Source organism: Cherax quadricarinatus, chromosome 74 (assembly GCF_038502225.1).
Source record: "Cherax quadricarinatus isolate ZL_2023a chromosome 74, ASM3850222v1, whole genome shotgun sequence".
NCBI lineage: Eukaryota > Metazoa > Arthropoda > Malacostraca > Decapoda > Parastacidae > Cherax > Cherax quadricarinatus.
Genome location: NC_091365.1, coordinates 13,739,728 through 13,763,500, shown reverse-complemented (window position 1 = coordinate 13,763,500; position 23,773 = coordinate 13,739,728). Strand labels below are relative to the sequence as shown.

Here is a 23,773-nt window from a genome sequence, read left to right as displayed (position 1 = left end):
CTACTTAGCAACTATCAGACCATCTCCACTACTTAGCAACTATCAAACCAACTCCACTAGCAACTATCAGACCACGTCCACTAGCAACTATCAGACCACCTCCACCACTTAGCAACTATCAGACCACCTCCACCACTTAGCAACTATCAGACCACCTCCACCACTTAGCAACTATCAGACCACCTCCACTACTTAGCAACTATCAGACCACCTCCACTACTTAGCAACTATCAGACCACCTCCACTACTCAGCAACTATCAGACCACCTCCACTACTCAGCAACTATCAGACCACCTCCACTACTCAGCAACTATCAGACCACCTCCACTACTTAGCAACTATCAGACCATCTCCACTACTTACCAACTATCAAACCAACTCCACTAGCAACTATCAGACCACGTCCACTAGCAACTATCAGACCACCTCCACTACTTAGCAATTATCAGACCACCTCCACTACTTAGCAACTATCAGACCATCTCCACCACTTAGGAACTATCAGACTACCTTCACTACTTAGCAACTATCAGACCACCTGCACAACTTAGCAACTATCAGACCACCTCCACTACTTAGCAACTATCAGACCACCTCCACTACTCACCAACTATCAGACCACCTCCACCACTTAGCAACTATCAGACCACCACCACTACTCAGCAAGTATAAAAACCACCACTTCTTAGCAACGCCAATAGCTTCCTCTTTTAATTTTAAGGGCTTTACTTTAGGACATATACGACATTAAGTACTACTAACTGTAGCATTTGATGAGCTTTCATTTCTACTACCCAGTACAGTACACCTTTCTCTCTCTCTCTCTCTCTCTCTCTCTCTCTCTCTTTCTCTCTCGTCTCAAATTCAGCACTACTTAAACTAGACTTACGGGTCAGAAGTTTACCTTTTTCCAAGCACTCAGTTACTCGTGTTTATTATTCACAATACACAATCCGCACATGGGAGAGAGAAGCTTACGACGACGTTTCGGTCTTGTGTCTACTATGTAACGTTTTCTCTGTTCCTCACTACCGTGTCAATATTCGCATCTACGTTATTGTTGTAGTATTTCTACTGCTGGCAACTGGGACATGTGTGAGGCCACTCTTACACGACCTCATAAGAGTAACCTGAGAAAGATTCTGCAACTTATTTATTACACTAAATCAAAATCAAAATTTCCTTACTCGTGGAAAGAAGGTATCGTTAAGGGAAAACTATCTAGACCCTTTTGGTACTCACTATATACTCTTCTCTCAAGTCTCTTGCCAACGTTAGAGACCCGGTTCTGTCTCTCAGTCTCTCTTTGCTATTCCCATCTTAAAAAATATGTTACCCTACCCTAATTAAAATTAATTAGGCATACTCTGGTACATCAGATTATTAGTAGACCCAACCTTATGAGGTCGGACTAGTAAAATCTAGATCAACACTTCATATTAGAGGAGAAAATAAGGCCAGTAACACGTGAAAACAGCTGGAATTTCTTGCATTAACTCTGCAGATAGCACGAAGTGTAAGTGTATTAAGTTACTGTGAAGCTTTTCCACTTATATTTCATCTAAAGTGGATGATAGAAGGTGGAGCAACATCAGCATTGGTTGTGGTGGTGTTGGTTGTGGTGTTGGTTGTGGTGTTGGTTGTGGTGTTGGTTGTGGTGGTGCTGGTTGTGGTGGTGCTGGCTGTGGTGTTGGTTGTGGTGGTGCTGGTTGTGGTGTTGGTTGTGGTGGTGCTGGTTGTGGTGGTGCTGGTGTTGGTTGTGATGGTGTTGGTTGTGATGGTGTTGGTTGTAATGGTGTTGGTTGTAATGGTGTTGGTTGTAATGGTGTTGGTTGTAATGGTGTTGGTTGTGATGGTGTTGGTTGTGATGGTGTTGGTTGTAATGGTGTTGGTTGTGATGGTGTTGGTTGTGATGGTGTTGTGGTGTTGGTTGTGGTGGTTGTGATGGTGTTGGTTGTGGTGGTGTTGGTTGTGGTGTTGGTTGTGGTGGTGTTGGTTGTGGTGGTGTTGGATGTGGTGGTGTTGGATGTGGTTGTGGATGTGGTGGTGGTGTTGGTTGTGGTGGGGTTGGATGTGGTGGTGTTGGATGTGGTTGTGGATGTGGTGGTGGTGTTGGTTGTGGTGGGGTTGGATGTGGTGGTGTTGGATGTGGTGGTGTTGGATGTGGTTGTGGATGTGGTGGTGGTGTTGGTTGTGGTGGGGTTGGATGTGGTGGTGTTGGATGTGGTTGTGGATGTGGTGGTGGTGTTGGTTGTGGTGGTGTTGGATGTGGTGGTGTTGGATGTGGTGGTGTTGGATGTGGTTGTGGATGTGGTGGTGGTGTTGGTTGTGGTGGGGTTGGATGTGATGGTGTTGGATGTGGTGGTGTTGGATGTGGTTGTGGATGTGGTGGTGGTGTTGGTTGTGGTGGGGTTGGATGTGGTGGTGTTGGATGTGGTGGTGTTGGATGTGGTGGTGTTGGATGTGGTTGTGGATGTGGTGGTGGTGTTGGTTGTGGTGGGGTTGGATGTGGTGGTGTTGGATGTGGTGGTGTTGGATGTGGTTGTGGATGTGGTGGTGGTGTTGGTTGTGGTGGGGTTGGCTGTGGTGGTGATGGTTGTGGTTGTGTTGGTTGTGGTGGTGTTGGCTGTGGCGGTGTTGGTTGTGGTGGTGTTGGCTGTGGTGGTGTTGGCTGTGGTGGTGTTGGCTGTGGTGGTGATGGTTGTGGTGGTGATGGTTGTGGTGACGGTTGTGGTGATGGTTGTGGTGGTATTGGTTGTGGTGGTGATGGTTGTGGTGGTATTGGTTGTGGTGTTGGTTGTGGTGGCGGTTGTGGTGGTGATGGCTGTGGTGGTGATGGCTGTGGTAGTGATGGCTGTGGTGGTGATGGTTGTGGTGGTGATGGCTGTGGTAGTGATGGCTGTGGTGGTGATGGCTGTGGTGTTGGTTGTGGTGGTGATGGTTGTGGTGGTGATGGTTGTGGTAGTGATGGCTGTGGTGGTGATGGCTGTGGTAGTGATGGCTGTGGTGGTGATGGTTGTGGTGTTGGTTGTGGTGGTGATGGTGTTGTTGTGGCGGTAATTGCTATTTTGTCGCTTTTTTTTTTTGGTAATTGTAGTTGTGGCTGTGAGCATTTTTTTTGTAGCTGTTGTGGTTGTTGTCTTGGTTGTTGTAATCATAACAGTTTATGTGGTGGTTATGATGGTGGTGGTTGTGGTAGCAACTTTAACACTAGAGTAACATGTAGTATTTTCTGATTGAGAGAAAGAGAGAGAGAGAGAGAGAGAGAGAGAGAGAGAGAGAGAGAGAGAGAGAGAGAGAGAGAGAGAGAGAGAGAGAGAAGAAGAGAGAGAAAGGATATTAATAGCTTAGCCCGTAAAGACTTGTCGAGGCTCGTCCGATGTGTTTAGATCTCTCTATAGTATAGGTTAGGTAAGACGGGGGGTGAAGAGAAGGAACGAGAGGGAGAGCTTTTCTGTATAAAGGCTGGCTACATCAGCAATATGATCCTACTCTATATGCTAGTTACATAATGGGAACAAAATCTAGCCGTTTTCCCTGTCATATTCCATCACACGGGATGGATATCGTATCTGTGGTAATGTAATCTGTCGACCCGAGCTGGGAGACTTCAGTATGACAATGAGGATATCGTCAAGCACTGCACTATGGATTCAGCAGCTGCACCAACTTGAAGGGTTCCATTACATCAGAGCTGGAGTTAAAATTTCCTGGAAATTACCAATCTCTCAGAATGTCCTATCCCACAAATAATGATAATAATAATTTCTACAAGGACATGTACAAGGTATACAGTCCTAGCTAACATCAGTGACCTACTATTATATAGAAAGCCCTCTGTTATGCAGAGCATTTCGGGTAAATAACGTCAGTTTTCTTCCCAGGATGCGACCCACAACAGTCGACTAACACCCAGGTACCTATCTACTGCTAGGCGAACAGGTAAAAGGAATTAGTGAAGATATTCTCACAGCGCTAGATTTAATACAACATAAATACTCGTACATATACAAACGCACACGTATAAATTCACTGCTTCGTTAACAAAACAACACAGCCCTTAAATGAGCCTAAGAAACACTAAATAAACTTAGCTAAAATACACCAGACACGAGTCAGTTACATTATATTACATTAATCTGGCGGTCAACACTAGTCTAGGTCATTAGGCTAGTTGAGTGGAAAAGTAATCACAAAACCATATTTGTTAATTAATTATGGAGTCACTAATACGGTGTCACAATATTAGTTCTGTCTACATATACCATTGACGAGTTTGGACAGTCTTTCTACTGCCGGAGCCTGGTCCATGGCCGGGCTCCGGGAGTAGACTCTCGAAACCCATTGGGTATTTGTAAAGGAATAAAAGTTACAATCCAGCGACTGGAACAATTCCCAAAACAATCCCACAGTTACAATCCCGTGGCTGGAACAATTCCCAAAACAATCCCACAGTTACAATCCCGTGGCTGGAACAATTCCCAAAACAATCCCAGTTACAATCCCGTGGCTGGAACAATTCCCAAAACAATCCCAGTTACAATCCCGTGGCTGGAACAATTCTCAAAACAATGCCAGTTACAATCCCGTGGCTGGAACAATTCTCAAAACAATCCCACAGTTACAATCCCGTGGCTGGAACAATTCTCAAAACAATCTCACAGTTACAATCTCGTTTACCCTCAAAAGCAGGACCGAAACGTCGTTTGTCGTTTACCTTCAAAAGTATGACCGAAACGTCGTTTATCGTTTACCCTCAAAAGTAATGATTCGTTGTCCCTGTTAAGTAGTTGAATTTTATCAAACCTATTAATGCATAAGATAAAATAGGAGACATTTGCAACATTTGGAATTTTGTTTTATTGTGGTTCTTCAGTCCGGTACTGAGAGGGATGGTGGAAGACGAGAAGGAGTTTGAGGGAGTCAGTCCCTCATTACTGTGGAGGAGCGCTAAACCCTTGAGTCGATGTGTTCAGTCCATCAGTCTTGAGAAAAGGTATTTTTCTCAAAACTGACTGAAGATATCTATTCAACGCTGAGGGACTGATTACCTCAAACTCCATCATTCATCTCTGTACTGGACTGAGGAAGTCACCGAATTGCAAAAAGTGACTTAATTATTGAACTTGTCAGTTTTCTCAACTGTTTACATCAGAAAATCAGTAAGCGAAAAGATCCGTTTTCTTTGGGTTTTTTTTTTCACTGGTTGAAATGAATCTTGATGAGTGATGAAAAAAATGACTGAAATTGATGAACGAGGATGAATTACGTGGAATAAATAAAGTTACGAGTGAAAGTTACTAGTGAACATTCACTATTGAATGTTCACTACTGAATGTTCACAGTGTACTGATGAACAACACCTTGCGAAGGAGAACGTTGTGAAGAACACTGAAGATAATTCACAATTAACCTACAATAATTAACAATCAACCCACAACAAATAATTCACGATAATTCACAAATAACCATCAATAATTCACAACTGACAACAGTTTGAAACTATTAAACAAAAAATTAACTTCTAACAAGAATTTACAACTATATACGAAATTTCGATTCCGTCTTGAGCCATCTTCAGTTAACGTCTGGGAGAGCAGAAGCAGAGGTAGAACAAGTGAATAAATGAAGAGGTAGGAAAGGTCAAGGAAGGTGAAGAGACAACCAAGGTCAAGGAAGGTGAGGCAGCCAAGGTCAGGGTGGGAGAAGTTGACAATGTACTGGGGGAGGTTGACAGTTTACTGGGTGAGGCTCACAGTGTATTGGGAGAGGTTGACTGAGTACTGGGAGAGGCAAACAATGTACTGATGGAGGTTGACAGTGTACAGGGGAAGGCTGATAGTGTACTGGGGAGGTTAAGTGTACTGGGAGAGGTTGACAGTGTACTGGGAAAGGTTAACAGTATACTTGGGAGGTTAATAGTGTAGTGGGGAGGTTAACAGTGTAGTGGGGAGGTTAACAGTGTACTGGGAGAGGTTAACAGTGTACTGGGAGAGGTTGACAGTGTACTGGGAGAGGTTAACAGTGTACTGGAAAAGGTTGACAAGTAATCTTTTAACAAAACTGAATATATCAGTAGTGTGTTGCTACATAATTCTGTGTGACAATTACAGAGTGGGAACAAAAGTTGACTGTTTCCCTGTTATATTCCACCACTCAGGGCGTTGCTCATACAAGGTGTTGAAATGTGTCAGCCTGAGCTGGGAGACTTCAGTAGTGTCAGCCTGAGCTGGAAGACTTCAGTAGTGTCAGCCTGAGCTGGGGGACTTCAGCAGGGCAATGAGGATATCATCAAGGATTCCAGTAAAAGTTCATCAACTACGCCAGCTTCAGAGATTTTCTTCCAGCAGCGCTGGAGTTACTATCATCCGAGAATTGCTGTCTCTCAGGTGTAGAGAAAAGAAAGAGAACTGAGGATGGAAAGAGAATAAATGGAAGTAATCTTTATTTGGTTGATTATATCATCATTCTTCAGAAGGAAGCAGAAACACGAGGGATTGGAAGAGGTATAAGGAGTAGGAAGGTATCAGTGAGAATGAAACCAGATAAAAAGTTGTGTTAAGGGGAATGAGAAAGAAAAGAAATAGAAGGAAAGCGAAAAGGTCAGATGAAAGGGGCTGCCTAAGAAGAGAGTGAGTCGGGCGTAGAGGAGGGAGATGGGCTTGGAGGGAGAGGTGGGCGTGGAGGAGGGAGAGACGGGCGTGGAGGTAGAGATGGGCGTGAGGAGGGAGAGATTGGAGTGGAGGGAGACATGGGCGTGGAGGAGGGAAAGACGTGCTTGAAAGAGGTAGAGACAGGCGTGGAGGAGGGAGAGATGGGCGTGGAGGAGGGAGAGACGGGCGTGGAGGTGGGATGGAGGGTGGGAGGGGCCAGGGTGTCAGGTGAGCTCCGCCTGGCGTGCGACTCGACCTGACAGACTCATTTAGGGGCAGTGAGCCGTGAAGTGCGCCACCTGCTGGATAATCAACACAATATACGGTCAGTCCGACCCACCTACCACACACCCACTTTTACTCATCTCTTTATTAATTTACCTTCTAATTACAGCCCAGGAACACACGGGAAAATGCTCCCCTTTTTCATATAAATGTTTCGTAATGAAAGAGGTCAGAAAACAGACCTGAGGGACGCCGGTTCTAGAGGTTTACTTCCTAGACCGGTAAAAAATTATGCCTTCCAGTTGGCCACTAATTTTATAGCCTTCCTGTGTTTTTTTTATAAGTTTTCTGTTATCTCGTTGTTGGTGATAAAGGAGAGGGATGAGGGTTAAGAGGGGCCGTCAACACCTGAGCTGGACGCTGGAGCCTCGGCCAGCCCAGGTAGAAAAGGTTGATTGTACCGGTGTCGTCTTCGTGGCCAGTTCAGCCAAACCTGGCACAACCCAGCACAGCTCACCACAGCTAAGTACAGCCCAGCACAGCCCAACCCAGGATAGTCAGTCACATCCCAGACCTCGCAAGTCCGCTCTCCATATTTGCTCCACCATTAATGTAGATACACACACACACATAAACACAAATATATATATATATATATATATATATATATATATATATATATATATATATATATATATATATATATATATATATATATATTGTGTGTTGGATAAATAAGGAAGACAGGAAACACAAGAGGAATTATGAAAAAAAGATATTGAAATATATACAAAATATTAAAGGGAAATGCTTTTAACAAACGTTTTGTTGTGTTAAGGACTGGAAAGTATGCTGAGGCCATTGAAAAAATTTTGGCAATTGCAAAATTTTTTCGGGAGAGAAGCAAGAAATCTGGCAGTGAGAGGAAAAGGCAATCTGAGAGGATCTCGCAGTTTTGATAGTCTACAATGTTGATAATGTCAAAGAGGATATTTTCTGACTTGTCTTTCTCATTGGTTATCCAGCTTGTATATACAGTGATTCCCTCAAGAAATTTCTGTGCTGAAGAGCCCTGCTCCCGCGCTCACTCAAGTCTGCTGGAGACAGTCACACGTCCAGGCTCCCCAACAACTCGTGTGACAACTCACAAACTCACGCCACAGGTTTTCCTTGCGTCACCTCAACTCCATTAATTAATTCTTAATGTTTTCAGAGTATTTAATGTTTTCAAAAGTGAAAGTATGGGAATGTTGATTTTTACTTATTGTAAAGAAAATATAAAGGCACAGTACCGTGACTGGAACATACACAAATAACCCGCACACACATGACAGAGAAGTTTACGACGACGTAAGTGTGACTTTGTAAGTGGTCCAAGTCAGATCGAAACGTTGTCATAAGCGTCTTTCTCCAACGTGCGAGTTATTTGTATATTTTACTTACTGTCCAGGGGGAGAGCAAGGACACTGCAGCAGCCAGTATCTCTTAATCATTCAGCGTTGAAATAACTTTGTGAAGTCTGTGTTTGTCTCGTACTCTGAGTGTCTCAAAGAGCTGTCCCTTCTGTTACGTGTTGCATCAGTCGTCACCAACTGTGACGCTACTTTCTCTCCCTCCTGCGTATCACCACCGTTGTGAGCAGGGAATAACAGCGACCCCATCACTGATGTTACAAATACTGCACGACACAACACCTCACCTTGCGGCACAAAACAACTGAACTTCTGACCCAGAAAAGAAAAAGATCTCAAGTAACCGCAATTTCACAAATAGAAAAATAAGAGCAGCATCAGAGAGCTTTCAGTACCGCATCAGCTCCTACAAAGTTCTTCATCCGAAAATGATTACCGACACACTCACATGTTCCCTGCAAGCTGTGCTCCTGATCGGCTGCTCTGTTGACAATCAGGTCCACCCTCACTTCATGGTCCCACCTCCACACCACTGCCATTATTTCTTTTGTTTAGAAAATTGAAATGCTATTTTTTTATCATTTAAATATAGTCTGCTATTTTTATTCCCTGCATATCCCGAGATATTCAGTATGTGTACTGGATATACTTTGATTTTAATGTTGCACGTCTACGCATCACCGGTGCATATATTGTACATCCCCACATTAATGGTGCACACTGCACATACTACTGTACATTCACACATTACTGGTGCACACAATGTACATCCACATATTACTGCTGTACATATACCTCCACACATTACTGCTGTACATATACCTCCACACACTGGTGTACACAATGTTCCTCCACACACTGGTGTACACAATGTTCCTCCACACACTGGTGTACACAATGTACCTCCACACACTGGTGTACAGTGTACCTCCATACACTGGTGTACACAATGTACCTCCATACACTGGTGTACACAATATACATTCACACTGGTACACAATGTACATTCACACACTGGTGTACACAATGTACCTCCACACACTGGTGTACACAATGTACCTCCACATACTGGTGTACACAATGCACATCCTCACACTGGTGTACACAATGTACATTCACACATTACAGCTGTACACACCATCAATTCCTTACATAGAAAATATAAGTAGCAGGGAACACTGACTGACGTCTGACGCACAGACGTCAAGCCTGGCTTCACCTGCCACCAGCACACACCAACAATCTGATCCAACGGGCGCTGCGATTAGTGCACGGAGGACCAAGCCTCCGGACACGCTCCTTGCGCTAAACCCACATGGGCTTAGCGCTTCATGAAGCAAGCACAACATCGACAGCATCCGTAGCAACTGTGATGTACCGTAAAGTGCCGTGGTGTGTGTGTGTGTGTGTGTGTGTGTGTGTGTGTGTGTGTGTGTGTGTGTGTGTGTGTGTGTTATACTGAACAGCTTCATGCAATGTTTGTGTGGTGTTAGTGGTAACCATTTAAATGTCTTAGAAGGTCGGTTAACTATTTAAATGTCTTAGAACATGGATTAACCATTTAAATGTCTTAGAAGATGTGGTAACTATCTAAATGTCTTAGATGTGGTAACCATTTATATATCTTTGAATATATGGTAACCATTTAAATACCTTCGAAGATACAGTAGCCATCTAAATATCTTAAAAGGTAGGCTAAAGCTCTGGGTCTCAAGAGACTGCTAGAGAGCGGTAAAGAAGCCTTTTATAAGGAGAACTAAATAACTGAGTCACTAAATAATTCTTTATAAAATCATTAAAGTCAATTTCAAGACGAGGTTGAGTATTTATTATCTGCAGTAGAGTTTAGAGTAAAGATAAATAAAGATATCTTAAGTGAGGTTCCTTAATCACAGCAGTAGTGTACACACTGTTACACTTACACTCATGTACAGACACTCACACGCATACACTCGTGTATATAAGTAGCTCAGTACACTCGAGTACACACAGTACCATACATATACATGTACACACACGGCCACACATACTCATGTACACACATGGCCACACATACTCATGTACACACACGGTCACACATACTCATGTACACACAAGGCCACACATACTCATGTACACACACGGCCACACATACTCATGTACACACAAGGCCACACATACTCATGTACACACACGGCCACACATACTCATGTACACACACGGCCACACATACTCATGTACACACACGGCCACACATACTCATGTACACACACGGCCACAAATACTCATGTACACACACGGCCACACATACTCATGTACACACACGGCCACACATACTCATGTACACACACGGCCACAAATACTCATGTACACACACGGCCACACTTATTCATGTACACACACGGCCACACATACTCATGTACACACACGGCCACACATACTCATGTACACACACGGCCACACATACTCATGTACACACACGGCCACAAATACTCATGTACACACACGGCCACACATACTCATGTACACACACGGCCACACATACTCATGTACACACACGGCCACAAATACTCATGTACACACACGGCCACACATACTCATGTACACACACGGCCACACATACTCATGTACACAGTTTCACATACAAGTACACAAAAAGTAATACAAACTACAATGAAAACTTGGTCACACAGTTCTATATATTTTTTTTAATATTTAGTCCTCTATTTTCCGTTCCATTTTCTTCCCTGGTTTTACGAATATATTTCTCTCTCTCTCTCTCTCTCTCTCTCTCTCTCTCTCTCTCTCTGGTACAGACATGATATCAGATACACAAAATTTTGCAGCAGAAAGATATCAAAATGAGTCGAGAACATTCAGCTTGAAATGATTTTTTTGAAGAAATACTGGCAGGTTGGATTCAGAAAGTTATTTTTTTTGTGTGTTAAAATCTATAAGAGTATTGCCATGGAAACCATAATTTTGAATGTTTGCCACAGGTGCACGAGTCTGGTTCATATTTTTGAAATAATGCTAAAGTTTCATGCAAGATAAATGGCATAGATTTTGGGGTTCCGGCGATGATGAAACAGCCAGAGAGCCAGGAGTGTGCTGTTGCAGGTGTGTGCTGTTGCAGGTGTGTGCTGTTGCAGGTGTGTGGTGTTGCAGGTGTTTCGTGTTGCAGGTGTTAGTTACCATTCTATCACTTACCATTCTGTCATAGGTACATGTCGATAAACACTTGGCCTGTTTTATGTATATGTGTGTGTGTGTGTGTTAGTTATCAGTTGTCAAAGGCACTTGCCGATAGACACTTGGCCTGATTTATATATATATATATATATATATATATATATATATATATATATATATATATATATATATTTAACAAGTTGGCCGTCTCCCACCGAGGCAGGGTGACCCAAAAAGAAAGAAAATCCCCAAAAAGAAAATACTTGCATCATTATTCAACACTTTCACCTCATACATAATCACTGTTTTTGCAGAGGTGCTCAGGATACAACAGTTTAGAAGCATATACCTATAAAAATACCCAACATATCCCTCCAAACTGTGTGTGTGTGTGTGTGTGTACTCACCTAGTTGAGGTTGCGGGGGTCGAGTCCGAGCTCCTGGCCCCGCCTCTTCACTGATCGCTACTAGGTCACTCTCTCTGAACCGTGAGCTTTATCATACCTCTGCTTAAAGCTATGTATGGATCCTGCCTCCACTACATCGCTTCCCAAACTATTCCACTTACTGACTACTCTATGGCTGAAGAAATACTTCCTAACATCCCTGTGATTCATCTGTATCTGTGTCTTCAACTTCCAACTGTGTCCCCTTGTTACTGTGTCCAATCTATGGAACATCCTGTCTTTGTCCACCTTGTCAATTCCTCTCAGTATTTTGTATGTCGTTATCATGTCCCCCCTATCTCTCCTGTCCTCCAGTGTCGTCAGGTTGATTTCCCTTAACCTCTCCTCGTAGGACATACCTCTTAGCTCTGGGACTAGTCTTGTTGCAAACCTTTGCACTTTCTCTAGTTTCTTTACGTGCTTGGCTAGGTGTGGGTTCCAAACTGGTGCCGCATACTCCAATATGGGCCTAACGTACACGGTGTACAGGGTCCTGAATGATTCCTTATTAAGATGTCGGAATGCTGTTCTGAGGTTTGCTAGGCGCCCATATGCTGCAGCAGTTATTTGGTTGATGTGCGCTTCAGGAGATGTGCCTGGTGTTATACTCACCCCAAGATCTTTTTCCTTGAGTGAGGTTTGAAGTCTCTGGCCCCCTAGACTGTACTCCGTCTGCGGTCTTCTTTGCCCTTCCCCAATCTTCATGACTTTGCACTTGGTGGGATTGAACTCCAGGAGCCAATTGCTGGACCAGGTCTGCAGCCTGTCCAGATCCCTTTGTAGTTCTGCCTGGACACCTCAGAGTCTATTCCTTCCCTCATGTCGTTCACAAATACCAGAAACAGCACTGGTCCTAGGACTGACCCCTGTGGGACCCTGCTGGTCACAGGTGCCCACTCTGACACCTCGCCACGTACCATGACTCGCTGCTGTCTTCCTGACAAGTATTCCCTGATCCATTGTAGTGCCTTCCCTGTTATCCCTGCTTGGTCCTCCAGTTTTTGCACCAATCTCTTGTGTGGAACTGTGTCAAACGCCTTCTTGCAGTCCAAGAATATGCAATCCACCCACCCCTCTCTTGTCTTACTGCTGTCACCATGTCATAGAACTCCAGTAGGTTTGTGACACAGGATTTCCCGTCCCTGAAACCATGTTGGCTGCTGTGTGTGTGTGTGTACATATGTGTGTGTGTGTGTGTGAGAGAGAGAGAGAGAGAGAGAGAGAGAGAGAGAGAGAGAGAGAGAGAGAGAGAGAGAGAGAGAGAGAGAGAAGAGAGAGAGAGAGCATGCCCGCGAGCACTCATACAGTGCCAAAGGTAAGGTAACGCATGCTTCTCGTTTATCAGACGGAGGACAGAGCCTCCACCGTGACTGGCTCAAAATGACCAACACAGACACAGTGCTTCATATAAATCAATTCATAATAATACAGACGATATATTTAGCGAAAATAAAAACTCAATAACTTTTAATTTAGACAATAATGTTGTCGATGCAGCTAGACTGACCATAAACACAATAAATAACTTAACATTAGAAAGATAAACATTAAAGCACCACCAAATTCTCAAGAAACAGTGCAGACAAGACTTATGTTTAGTATAAGTAAATAGGAAGAGAATTTTTTTTCTTTCTAAATAACGAATTAACATATACAAGTTAGAGCTACCATCTCTGTCCTCGAATCAAACCTGATTACCTCCCATTCCCCAATCGCTGTGTATTTGCATGTGTGTGTGTGTGTGTACTTGTATGTGTGTGTGTGTGTGTGTGTACTTGTATGTGTGTGTGTGTGTGTGTGTACTTGTATGTGTGTGTGTGTACTTGTAAGTGTGTGTGTGTGTACTTGTATGTGTGTGTGTGTACTTGTGTGTGTGTGTGTGTGTGTATTTGTATGTGTGTGTGTGTACTTGTATGTGTGTGTGTGTGTGTACTTGTATGTGTGTGTGTGTACTTGTATGTGTGTGTGTGTATTTGTATGTGTGTGTGTGTACTTGTATGTGTGTGTGTGTGTGTGTGTACTTGTATGTGTGTGTGTGTGTGTGTGTGTGTGTGTGAAAATGTGTATTCATTTGTGTGTGTGTACGTGTGTGCGTCTCGGTTAGTAGGTAAGCAAGATGCGGAAATGCCCAAATGAACAGCACAAACGTTTATACACACCTCTTGTTTGTAAACACTTCTTGTTTGTACACCTCTTCTTTGTAAACGTTTTATATAAATCTGTTGCTTATATATACATTGCAACTCAAACTAGGTCAAACACCATTGAAATTTACCGTCAGTCATTAAAACTGAAAATATTGTAGAGTACCCAAGTGGCCCAGGAGCTGTATGTCAGCCCCCTCACGATGCCCAGGACCTGCAGATCAACACCCTTCATGATGCCCAATAGCTGTGGCTCCACTCGCTGAATGAGGACCAGGAGCTGTAGATCTCCCTGAATGAGGACCAGGAGCTATAGATCTACGCCATAAATGAGAACCAGGAGCTAGAGATCTTTCTCAATGGGGACCAGGAACTATAAATCTACTTCCTTAATGAGGACCAGGAATTACAGACCAGGAGCTGCAGATCTACTTCCTTAATGAGGACCAGGAGCTACAGATTTATTCAATGAGGACCAGGAGCTACAGATGTACTCCCTGAATGAGAACCTGGAGCTGCAGATTTACTACCTTAATAAGGCCCACGAGCTACAGATCCCTTAATAAGGGCCAATCAAAGCTTGGTGTAATTGACATTCTGGTTCCTATCCTCCTGGGCCCTATCATACCTTCTCTTGAAGCTATGTAGGACATTTACCTCCACCATTTGCTCATTCTATTCAATGCTTTACCACTCTGAGACTGAAAAAATAGTTCCTAACATCTCTGTGGCTCACCTGTGCCCTTAGCTTCCACTTATGTTCGTGTGTGTGTGTGTGTGTGTGTGTGTGTGTGTACTCACCTAATTGTGGTTGCAGTGGTCGAGACTCAGCTCCTGGACCCGCCTCATCACTGATCGCTACTAGGTCCTCTCTCTCTCTGCTTCCTGAGCTGTATCATACCTCTTCTTAAAACTATGTATGGTTCCTGCCTCCACTACTTCACTTGCTAGGCTATTCCACTTCCTGACAACTCAATGACTGAAGAAATACTTCCTAACGTCCCTGTGACTCGTCTGAGTCTTCAGCTTCCAGTTGTGACCCCTTGTCCCTGTGTCCCCTCTCTGGAACATCCTATCTCTGTCCACATTGTCTATTCCCCGCAGTATCTTGTATGTCGTTATCATGTCTCCCCTGACCCTTCTGTCCTCCAGTGTCGTCAGTCCGATCTCCCTCAACCTTTCCTCGTACGACATTCCCCTGAGCTCTGGGACTAGCCTTGTTGCAAACCTTTGTACTTTCTCTAATTTCTTGACGTGCTTGACCAAGTGTGGGTTCCAGACTGGTGCTGCATACTCCAGTATGGGCCTAACATACACAGTGTACAGTGTCTTGAACGATTCCTTATTAAGGTATCGGAACGCTATTCTCAGGTTTGCCAGGCGCCCGTATGCGGCAGCAGTTATTTGGTTGATGTGTGCCTCCGGTGATGTGCTCGGTGTCATGGTCACCCCAAGGTGAGGAGTGAGGTCTGTAGTTTTTGTCCACCTAGCCTATACTCTGTCTGCGGTCTTCTTTGCCCCTCCCCAATCTTCATGACTTTGCATTTGGCTGGATTGAATTCGAGAAGCCAGTTACTGGACCACATGTCCAGGTCTCTTTGCAGTCCTGCCTCATCCTCATCCGATTTATTTCTTCTCATCAACTTCACATCATCTGCGAATAGGGACACTTCAGAGTCTATTCCTTCCATCATGTCGTTCACATATATCAAAAATAGCACTGGTCCTAAAACTGACCCTTGTGGGACCCCGCTCGTCACAGGCGCCCACTGTGATACCTCTTCACGTACCATGACTCGTTGCTGCCTCCCTGTCAGGTATTCCCTGATCCATTGCAGTGCCCTCCCTGTTACATGCGCCTGATCCTCCAGCTTCTGCACTAATCTCTTGTGGGGAACTGTGTCAAAGGCCTTCCTGCAGTCTAGGAAAACGCATATGCTGCGGCAGTTATTTGGTTGATGTGCGCTTCAGGAGATGTGCCTGGTGTTATACTCACCCCAAGATCTTTTTCCTTGAGTGATGTTTGTAGTCTCTGGCCCCTTAGACTGTACTCCGTCTGCGGTCTTCTTTGCCCTTCCCCAATCCTCATGACTTTGCACTTGGTGGGATTGAACTCCAGGAGCCAGTTGCTGGACCAGGTCTGCAGCCTGTCCAGATCCCTTTGTAGTTCTGCCTGGTCTTCGATCGAATGAACTCTTCTCATCAACTTCACGTCATCTGCAAACAGGGACACCTCGGAGTTTATTCCTTCCGTCATGTCGTCATTGTCGTGTGTGTGTGTGTGTGTGTGTGTGTGTGTGTGTGTGTGTGTGTGTGTGTGTTTGTGTGTGTGTGTGTGTGTGTGTATGTATGTGTGTATGTATGTGTGTGTGTATGTATATGTGTGTGTATGTATGTGTATGTGTGTATGTGTATGTGTATATATGTGTGTGTGTGTGTGTGTAGGGTGGATTGGGGAAAAGGGTGGGAAGGGCAGCCCACCCCGAGACCGCCTACTGCATAGTAATGGCCACTCGGACACAAGACCCAACGTTGTGTGCTCAATGAGACCAGACACTCCTGCCCACTTCCCCAGCCTATCACCCACTGCCCACCACCCGCGCCCACTATCCTCGCTCACTACCCCCACCCACGTCAACGCATGGGGCGTACAACACCCACGATGCTTACTACACCCATACTTGTAGGTTACCTGTAGTCGCTTCCGGGAGTCACTGCTACCGCGGCCTGGTCCAAACCAGGTCTGAGACCAGACCTTTCGGTTGGTCCAACATGTGTACCACATGCCCAACATATACCATCGGCCGAACTTCTAGTTTTCAAGAAGAGTGATTTCGGTGTGCAGGCTGAAGACCAGTCATTAAGGAATCTTTCAGTAGATTATGGTGTATCTTGATCGCCTATCTTCTGAGGAGCTCAGTTCGAGGCACTTCAAGCGCTCCCAATAATTTAGGTGCTTGACTGAAGTTAAACGAGCTCTGAAGGTTCTCTGTACATTCTCCAGTTCTAAAATTTTGCCCGTTTTGAAAGGGGTCTTCAGTACACAGCAATATTCCGGTCTTGGAGTATCATCGTGAGTTTAGAATATGTTTCAAAAATTCTAGCAAGCTATCATTTTCCTCGTAGTTACTAAAATAACAATGTTATGCTCTTTGAATGCGAGATTTTCAGACATTAGTCCTACCTAAGCTCTCACATTACACTTCCTCTGAGTAATTTGAGTTTGTTTTGCACTCTGACCTCGTTCTTATTCCCTCAGTTTTACCTTAACGAAGTAAATTGAATTTGTTCATTGAAAATCGTACTGGAAGACTTGATCAGTCTGGAGGCTAGATGTGTCTTTTGTAGATGCCACTCTCAGACTCTAGTATCGTCTGCAAGGATGATACGATGCTATGATTTATGTCTCTATGTCGAATATAAGAGACAGAAGTAAGGCAAGTATTATGCCTTGAGGAACATAACTTTTCACTGTAGCAGCCCCTGATTTCACTGTTTATTCTTTTACTCTTTGGGTTCTCTTTAAAACGTTAAATATTCATAAGCTCACCTTTCCAGTTACTCCTTTTGCACACATCTTGTGCACAATTACGCTAAGGTCGCACTAGTCGAAAGCTTTGGCAAGGTCAGTGTACACCACATTTAAATTATGCTTGACTTAAACTGTATCCAACATTATGTTGTAATGGTCTAGCAATTACAAGAGGCAAGGGCGATCTCTTCTGAAAACACATTGCCGTGGCGTGTACCACTGCTGTGATTCCATGTGATCTTGTTTCTTTTCCCTTTCAAAGTTCTAGATAATGTGAGACGTCATTTCCATTAGGACAATTTTTCACAAGCTGATTTACTACCACCTATGTGGAGTGGAGTTTAATCGTTTTTTTTTTAATGGTGGCCCGTGGCCTGGTGGCAAAAGATTTACACGGTATACCTTATAGAAAATAAAGATAATATAACCATGGCGTGATCATAGTATTCAGGTTTCTCCATTGAATATTTAAGACATGAAATAGTTTCATGAAAATCATGATGAATATAGAGTTCCAGGAGTCTGGGCTTGTGATGGAGTGCATGATCATGCAATTTGATCTCTCCTTCAGAGACTATGAAGATGTCCGTTGCGTTTTGCTTAGAGTTCATTGGGGTCAATCCCTAGGATGATTAATGACTCAATGAACACTGCATCGTATTTTGAAATGACTCAATGAACACTGCATCGTATTTTGAATTAAGTATTTCATTAATTTCTTTGTTGTCGTCAGTGTATGTTCCATCTCTTTTAATTAAAACCTTATACTAGATGCTGTTTTGGTCATGGATTTTGCATATGAGAAGTATTTTGGATTTCTTTCAATTCCACTTATGACATTTTGTTCCCCCTCGCGTCTCTCCTGGATTCTGTGTGATACACTCAGTTTGATCTCAACGTTCTCCATTTATTTAACCATATTTACAACCCGCTACCAAACAATTGGAGACCAAGACAGGAATATGATGCAAACAGCACTGCAGTGGTGGACACCTTAGCAGAAGCAGAGAGGAGAGCTCATAGGGCTATAGCAAACTTATCAATCATCCTTGATTTTAATAATTTTGCTGTTGTCCTATGAGTCTAGAGCTTTGCGGTTCGTCGTCTTTACCATCAGAGACACGCCACTGCTTTCCAATTTGCACCTTCTCCTCCACAATGGTGTCTCTCTGGTGTGAAGTGACATACCAATACTTCGCAGAGCAACTTTTTAATTTGGCCAATGTTTCGCTTTGTGTTATACAGTAAAGTGTTTTCATTCACTGTCGTCGACACAACGCTATCTACATCCTACTGACACTATACTAAAAGGAATAAAACGAGCAGTTACAACCAGACACCTATTTTTTTTTTTACAGAAAAAAAAATGTTAACACAAAAATTCATGTCACTTTGTATATATTCTGAGTGCATCACCACTAATGTGTATGAGCTGTGAGGAATACACACACACACACACACACACCGAACAGCCGTGTATATCAGCAATCCCTGTGTTATGGATTAACGTATTCTTCACTGATGGAGTACAGGCAAAATGCAGCCTTAATGAACCTTTGTGTAACAAAAACACGAAGTGCTTTTTGAAATCAGCCTGAAAAAATAAGTATGTTGCAGAGGCAAAACGTTCTCTCAAATTTCCTGCAACTACGATTTGTCTTTTACATCCAGACTCTCAATGCACATTTTACTGTTACACCCTTTGTTTAGTGGATGGGCATGGAAGGTAAATAAAAGGAGGCTTAACGCTGAACTGTGTTGTACAGGTCACAGCGGTGTCAACCAGCTGGGTGGAGTGTTCGTCTCTGGTCGGCCTCTCCCGGACACCACCAGGCAGAAGATCATTGAACTAGCGCACTCAGGGGCACGACCCTGCGATATCTCCAGGATCCTTCAGGTCTCCAACGGCTGCGTCTCCAAGATTCTCGGCAGGTGAGATTTCTAGTGATAAACTAGATACAACCCGCACATAGGAGAAAGAAACTTATGACTACGTTTCGTGATTAGTTAATGGGTCAAGTCTGTGCAAAACGTTGCCAGAAGTGTCTCCTATGTGTGGATTATTTGTGTATTGTTCCAGTCACGATATTGTGGCTTTTATTCTTGATGAACTAGACACATGTACAACACTTCGGTGTTTTTATTTGCCAAACGTTTCGCCTGAACAACAGGTTTCCTCAGTCCAATAGAGAGGTATTATAATCGCTTCTATTACATTAAAAAAGCCTGCTGCGCAGACGAAACGTTTAAGCAATATACTCAGTAAAGTTATGCACATGTATTTTATTCGCCAACTAGCCATTAATATAAAGGTTTATTTTTATCATTAATATAATGTCACTAATAACTTACTAAAAATGTCTGATACATGTAGGCTCACAGTAACAGGATAATCCTCTGTAGAGGATCGGAGATTAGTTGATTGGTATATTTTGGTCTTAAAACCTCATCAGACCGAGATTAAAATATAAAGAGCAACTGGTCTCCTGTCTTTTGCTTACATGTGGGTTGACTCACGAAATCGTAATGACACGATTGCAAACAAACCATAGATCCTAATGGTAGACAATCATGGTAGACCCTCTTCACCTAGACTCTAAGGCTAGCACTATTATACATTCTTAGACTTATAATGGCCAAGATGTTATCTTTTGCTATATATATGTAATTACATACATTATGCCTAAATTCATCCTCCCTCACTTTCTTTCCTTTACCCCCTGTGTATAATTTCTCTTATCCTCACTCTACGACAGAAATATCTTCACATAAATTCAATTTCTGTTGTGTACAGGACAGGTAATCCTGAGAGATGGTGATTCCCAGGTGACAGTAACTCCAGCTCTGCTGGAGAGAAATCTTACTGGAACATTTGACGATATTTTCTTTGCCGTACTTAAGTCTCCCAGTTCAGGCTGACACTACTGAAGTCTCCCAGCTGAGGCTGACACTACTGAAGTCTCCCAGCTGAGGCTGACACTACTGAAAGTCTCCCAGCTCAGGCTGACACTACTGAAGTCTCCCAGTTCAAGCTGACACTACTGAAGTCTCCCAGCTCAGGCTGACACTACTGAAGTCTCCCGGCTGAGGCTGACACTACTGAAGTCTCCCGGCTTAGGCTGACACTACTGAAGTCTCCCAGCTGAGGCTGACACTACTGAAAGTCTCCCAGCTGAGGCTGACACTACTGAAAGTCTCCCAGCTCAGGCTGACACTACTGAAAGTCTCCCAGCTCAGACTGACACTACTGAAAGTCTCCCAACTCAGGCTGACACTACTGAAGTCTCCCAGCTCAGGCTGACACTACTGAAGTCTCCCAGCTGAGGCTGACACTACTGAAAGTCTCCCAGCTGAGGCTGACACTACTGAAAGTCTCCCAGCTCAGGCTGACACTACTGAAAGTCTCCCAGCCCAGGCTGACACTACTGAATGTCTCCCAACTGAGGCTGACACTACTGAAATTCTCCCAGCTAAAGCTGACACTACTGAAAGTCTACCAGCTCAGGCTGACACTACTGAAAGTCTACCAGCTGAGGCTGACACTACTGAAAGTCTCCCAGCTCAGGCTGACACTACTGAAAGTCTCTCAGCTCAGGCTGACACTACTGAAAGTCTACCAGCTCAGGCTGACACTACTGAAAGTCTCCCAGCTGAGGCTGACACTACTGAAAGTCTCCCAGCTCAGGTTCACACTACTGAAGTCTCCCAGCTGAGGCTGGCACTACTGAAGTCTCCCAGCTGAGGCTGGCACTACTGAAGTCTGCCAGCTCAGGCTGACACTACAGAAGTCTCCCAGCTCAGACTGACACTAATGAAGTCTCCCAGCTCAGGCTGACACTACTGAAAGTCTCCCAGCTGAGGCTGACACTACTGAAAGTCTCCCAGCTGAGGCTGACACTACTGAAAGTCTCCCAGCTGAGACTGACACTACTGAAAGTCTCCCAACTGAGGCTGACACTACTGAAGTCTCCCAGCTGAGGCTGACACTACTGAAGTCTCCCAGCTGAGGCTGACACTACTGAAGTCTCCCAGCTGAGGCTGACACTACTGAAAGTCTCCCAGCTCAGGCTGACACTACTGAAGTCTCCCAGTTCAAGCTGACACTACTGAAGTCTCCCAGCTCAGGCTGACACTACTGAAGTCTCCCGGCTGAGGCTGACACTACTGAAGTCTCCCGGCTTAGGCTGACACTACTGAAGTCTCCCAGCTGAGGCTGACACTACTGAAAGTCTCCCAGCTGAGGCTGACACTACTGAAAGTCTCCCAGCTCAGGCTGACACTACTGAAAGTCTCCCAGCTCAGACTGACACTACTGAAAGTCTCCCAGCTCAGGCTGACACTACTGAAGTCTCCCAGCTCAGGCTGACACTACTGAAGTCTCCCAGCTGAGGCTGACACTACTGAAAGTCTCCCAGCTGAGGCTGACACTACTGAAAGTCTCCCAGCTCAGGCTGACACTACTGAAAGTCTCCCAGCCCAGGCTGACACTACTGAATGTCTCCCAACTGAGGCTGACACTACTGAAATTCTCCCAGCTAAAGCTGACACTACTGAAAGTCTACCAGCTCAGGCTGACACTACTGAAAGTCTACCAGCTCAGGCTGACACTACTAAAAGTCTACCAGCTGAGGCTGACACTACTGAAAGTCTCCCAGCTCAGGCTGACACTACTGAAAGTCTCTCAGCTCAGGCTGACACTACTGAAAGTCTACCAGCTCAGGCTGACACTACTGAAAGTCTCCCAGCTCAGGCTGACACTACTGAAAGTCTCCCAGCTCAGGTTCACACTACTGAAGTCTCCCAGCTGAGGCTGGCACTACTGAAGTCTCCCAGCTGAGGCTGGCACTACTGAAGTCTGCCAGCTCAGGCTGACACTACAGAAGTCTCCCAGCTCAGGCTGACACTACTGAAGTCTCCCAGCTCAGGCTGACACTACTGAAAGTCTCCCAGCTGAGGCTGACACTACTGAAAGTCTCCCAGCTGAGGCTGACACTACTGAAAGTCTCCCAGCTGAGACTGACACTACTGAAAGTCTCCCAACTGAGGCTGACACTACTGAAGTCTCCCAGCTGAGGCTGACACTACTGAAAGTCTCTCAGCTCAGGCTGACACTACTGAAAGTCTACCAGCTCAGGCTGACACTACTGAAAGTCTCCCAGCTGAGGCTGACACTACTGAAAGTCTCCCAGCTCAGGTTCACACTACTGAAGTCTCCCAGCTGAGGCTGGCACTACTGAAGTCTCCCAGCTGAGGCTGGCACTACTGAAGTCTGCCAGCTCAGGCTGACACTACAGAAGTCTCCCAGCTCAGGCTGACACTACTGAAGTCTCCCAGCTCAGGCTGACACTACTGAAAGTCTCCCAGCTGAGGCTGACACTACTGAAAGTCTCCCAGCTGAGGCTGACACTACTGAAAGTCTCCCAGCTGAGACTGACACTACTGAAAGTCTCCCAACTGAGGCTGACACTACTGAAGTCTCCCAGCTGAGGCTGACACTACTGAAAGTCTCCCAGCTGAGGCTGACACTACTGAAAGTCTCCCAGCTCAGGCTGACACTACTGAAAGTCTCCCAGTTCAGGCTGACACTACTGAATGTCTCCCTACTGAGGGTGACATTACTGAAAGTCTCCCAGCTCAGGCTGACACTACTGAAAGTCTACCAGCTCAGGCTGACACTGCTGAAAGTCTACCAGCTCAGGCTGACACTACTGAAAGTCTACCAGCTCAGGCTGACACTACTGAAAGTCTACCAGCTCAGGCTGACACTACTGAAAGTCTACCAGCTCAGGCTGACACTACTGAAAGTCTCCCAGCTCAGGCTGACACTACTGAAAGCCTCCCAGCTCAGGCTGACACTACTGAAAGTCTCTCAGCTCAGGCTGACACTACTGAAAGTCTCCCAGCTCAGGCTGACACTACTGAAAGTCTCCCAGCTCAGGCTGACACTACTGAAAGTCTCCCAGCTCAGGCTGACACTACTGAAAGCCTACCAGCTCAGGCTGACACTACTGAAAGTCTACCAGCTCAGGCTGACACTACTGAAAGTCTCCCAGCGCAGGCTGACACTACTGAAGTCTCCCAGCTGAGGCTGACACTACTGAAGTCTCCCAGCTGAGGCTGACACTACTGAAAACCTCCCAGCTCAGGCTGACACTACTGAAAGTCTACCAGCTCAGGCTGACACTACTG

General features: G+C 44.8%; 1 protein-coding gene across 6 annotated transcripts in view; it reads left to right on the top strand.

Moving 5' to 3' along the window:
* Positions 1 to 23,773, top strand: part of LOC128700231 (paired box protein Pax-6) — a 299,207-nt gene that overhangs the window by 167,744 nt on the left and 107,690 nt on the right. For all 6 annotated transcript variants that reach the window (XM_070100798.1, XM_070100797.1, XM_070100794.1 and 3 more), the window contains one exon: positions 19,351 to 19,516. In XM_070100798.1, the coding sequence (XP_069956899.1) occupies positions 19,351 to 19,516 (166 nt within the window). The remainder of the gene's footprint in view (positions 1 to 19,350; positions 19,517 to 23,773) is intronic.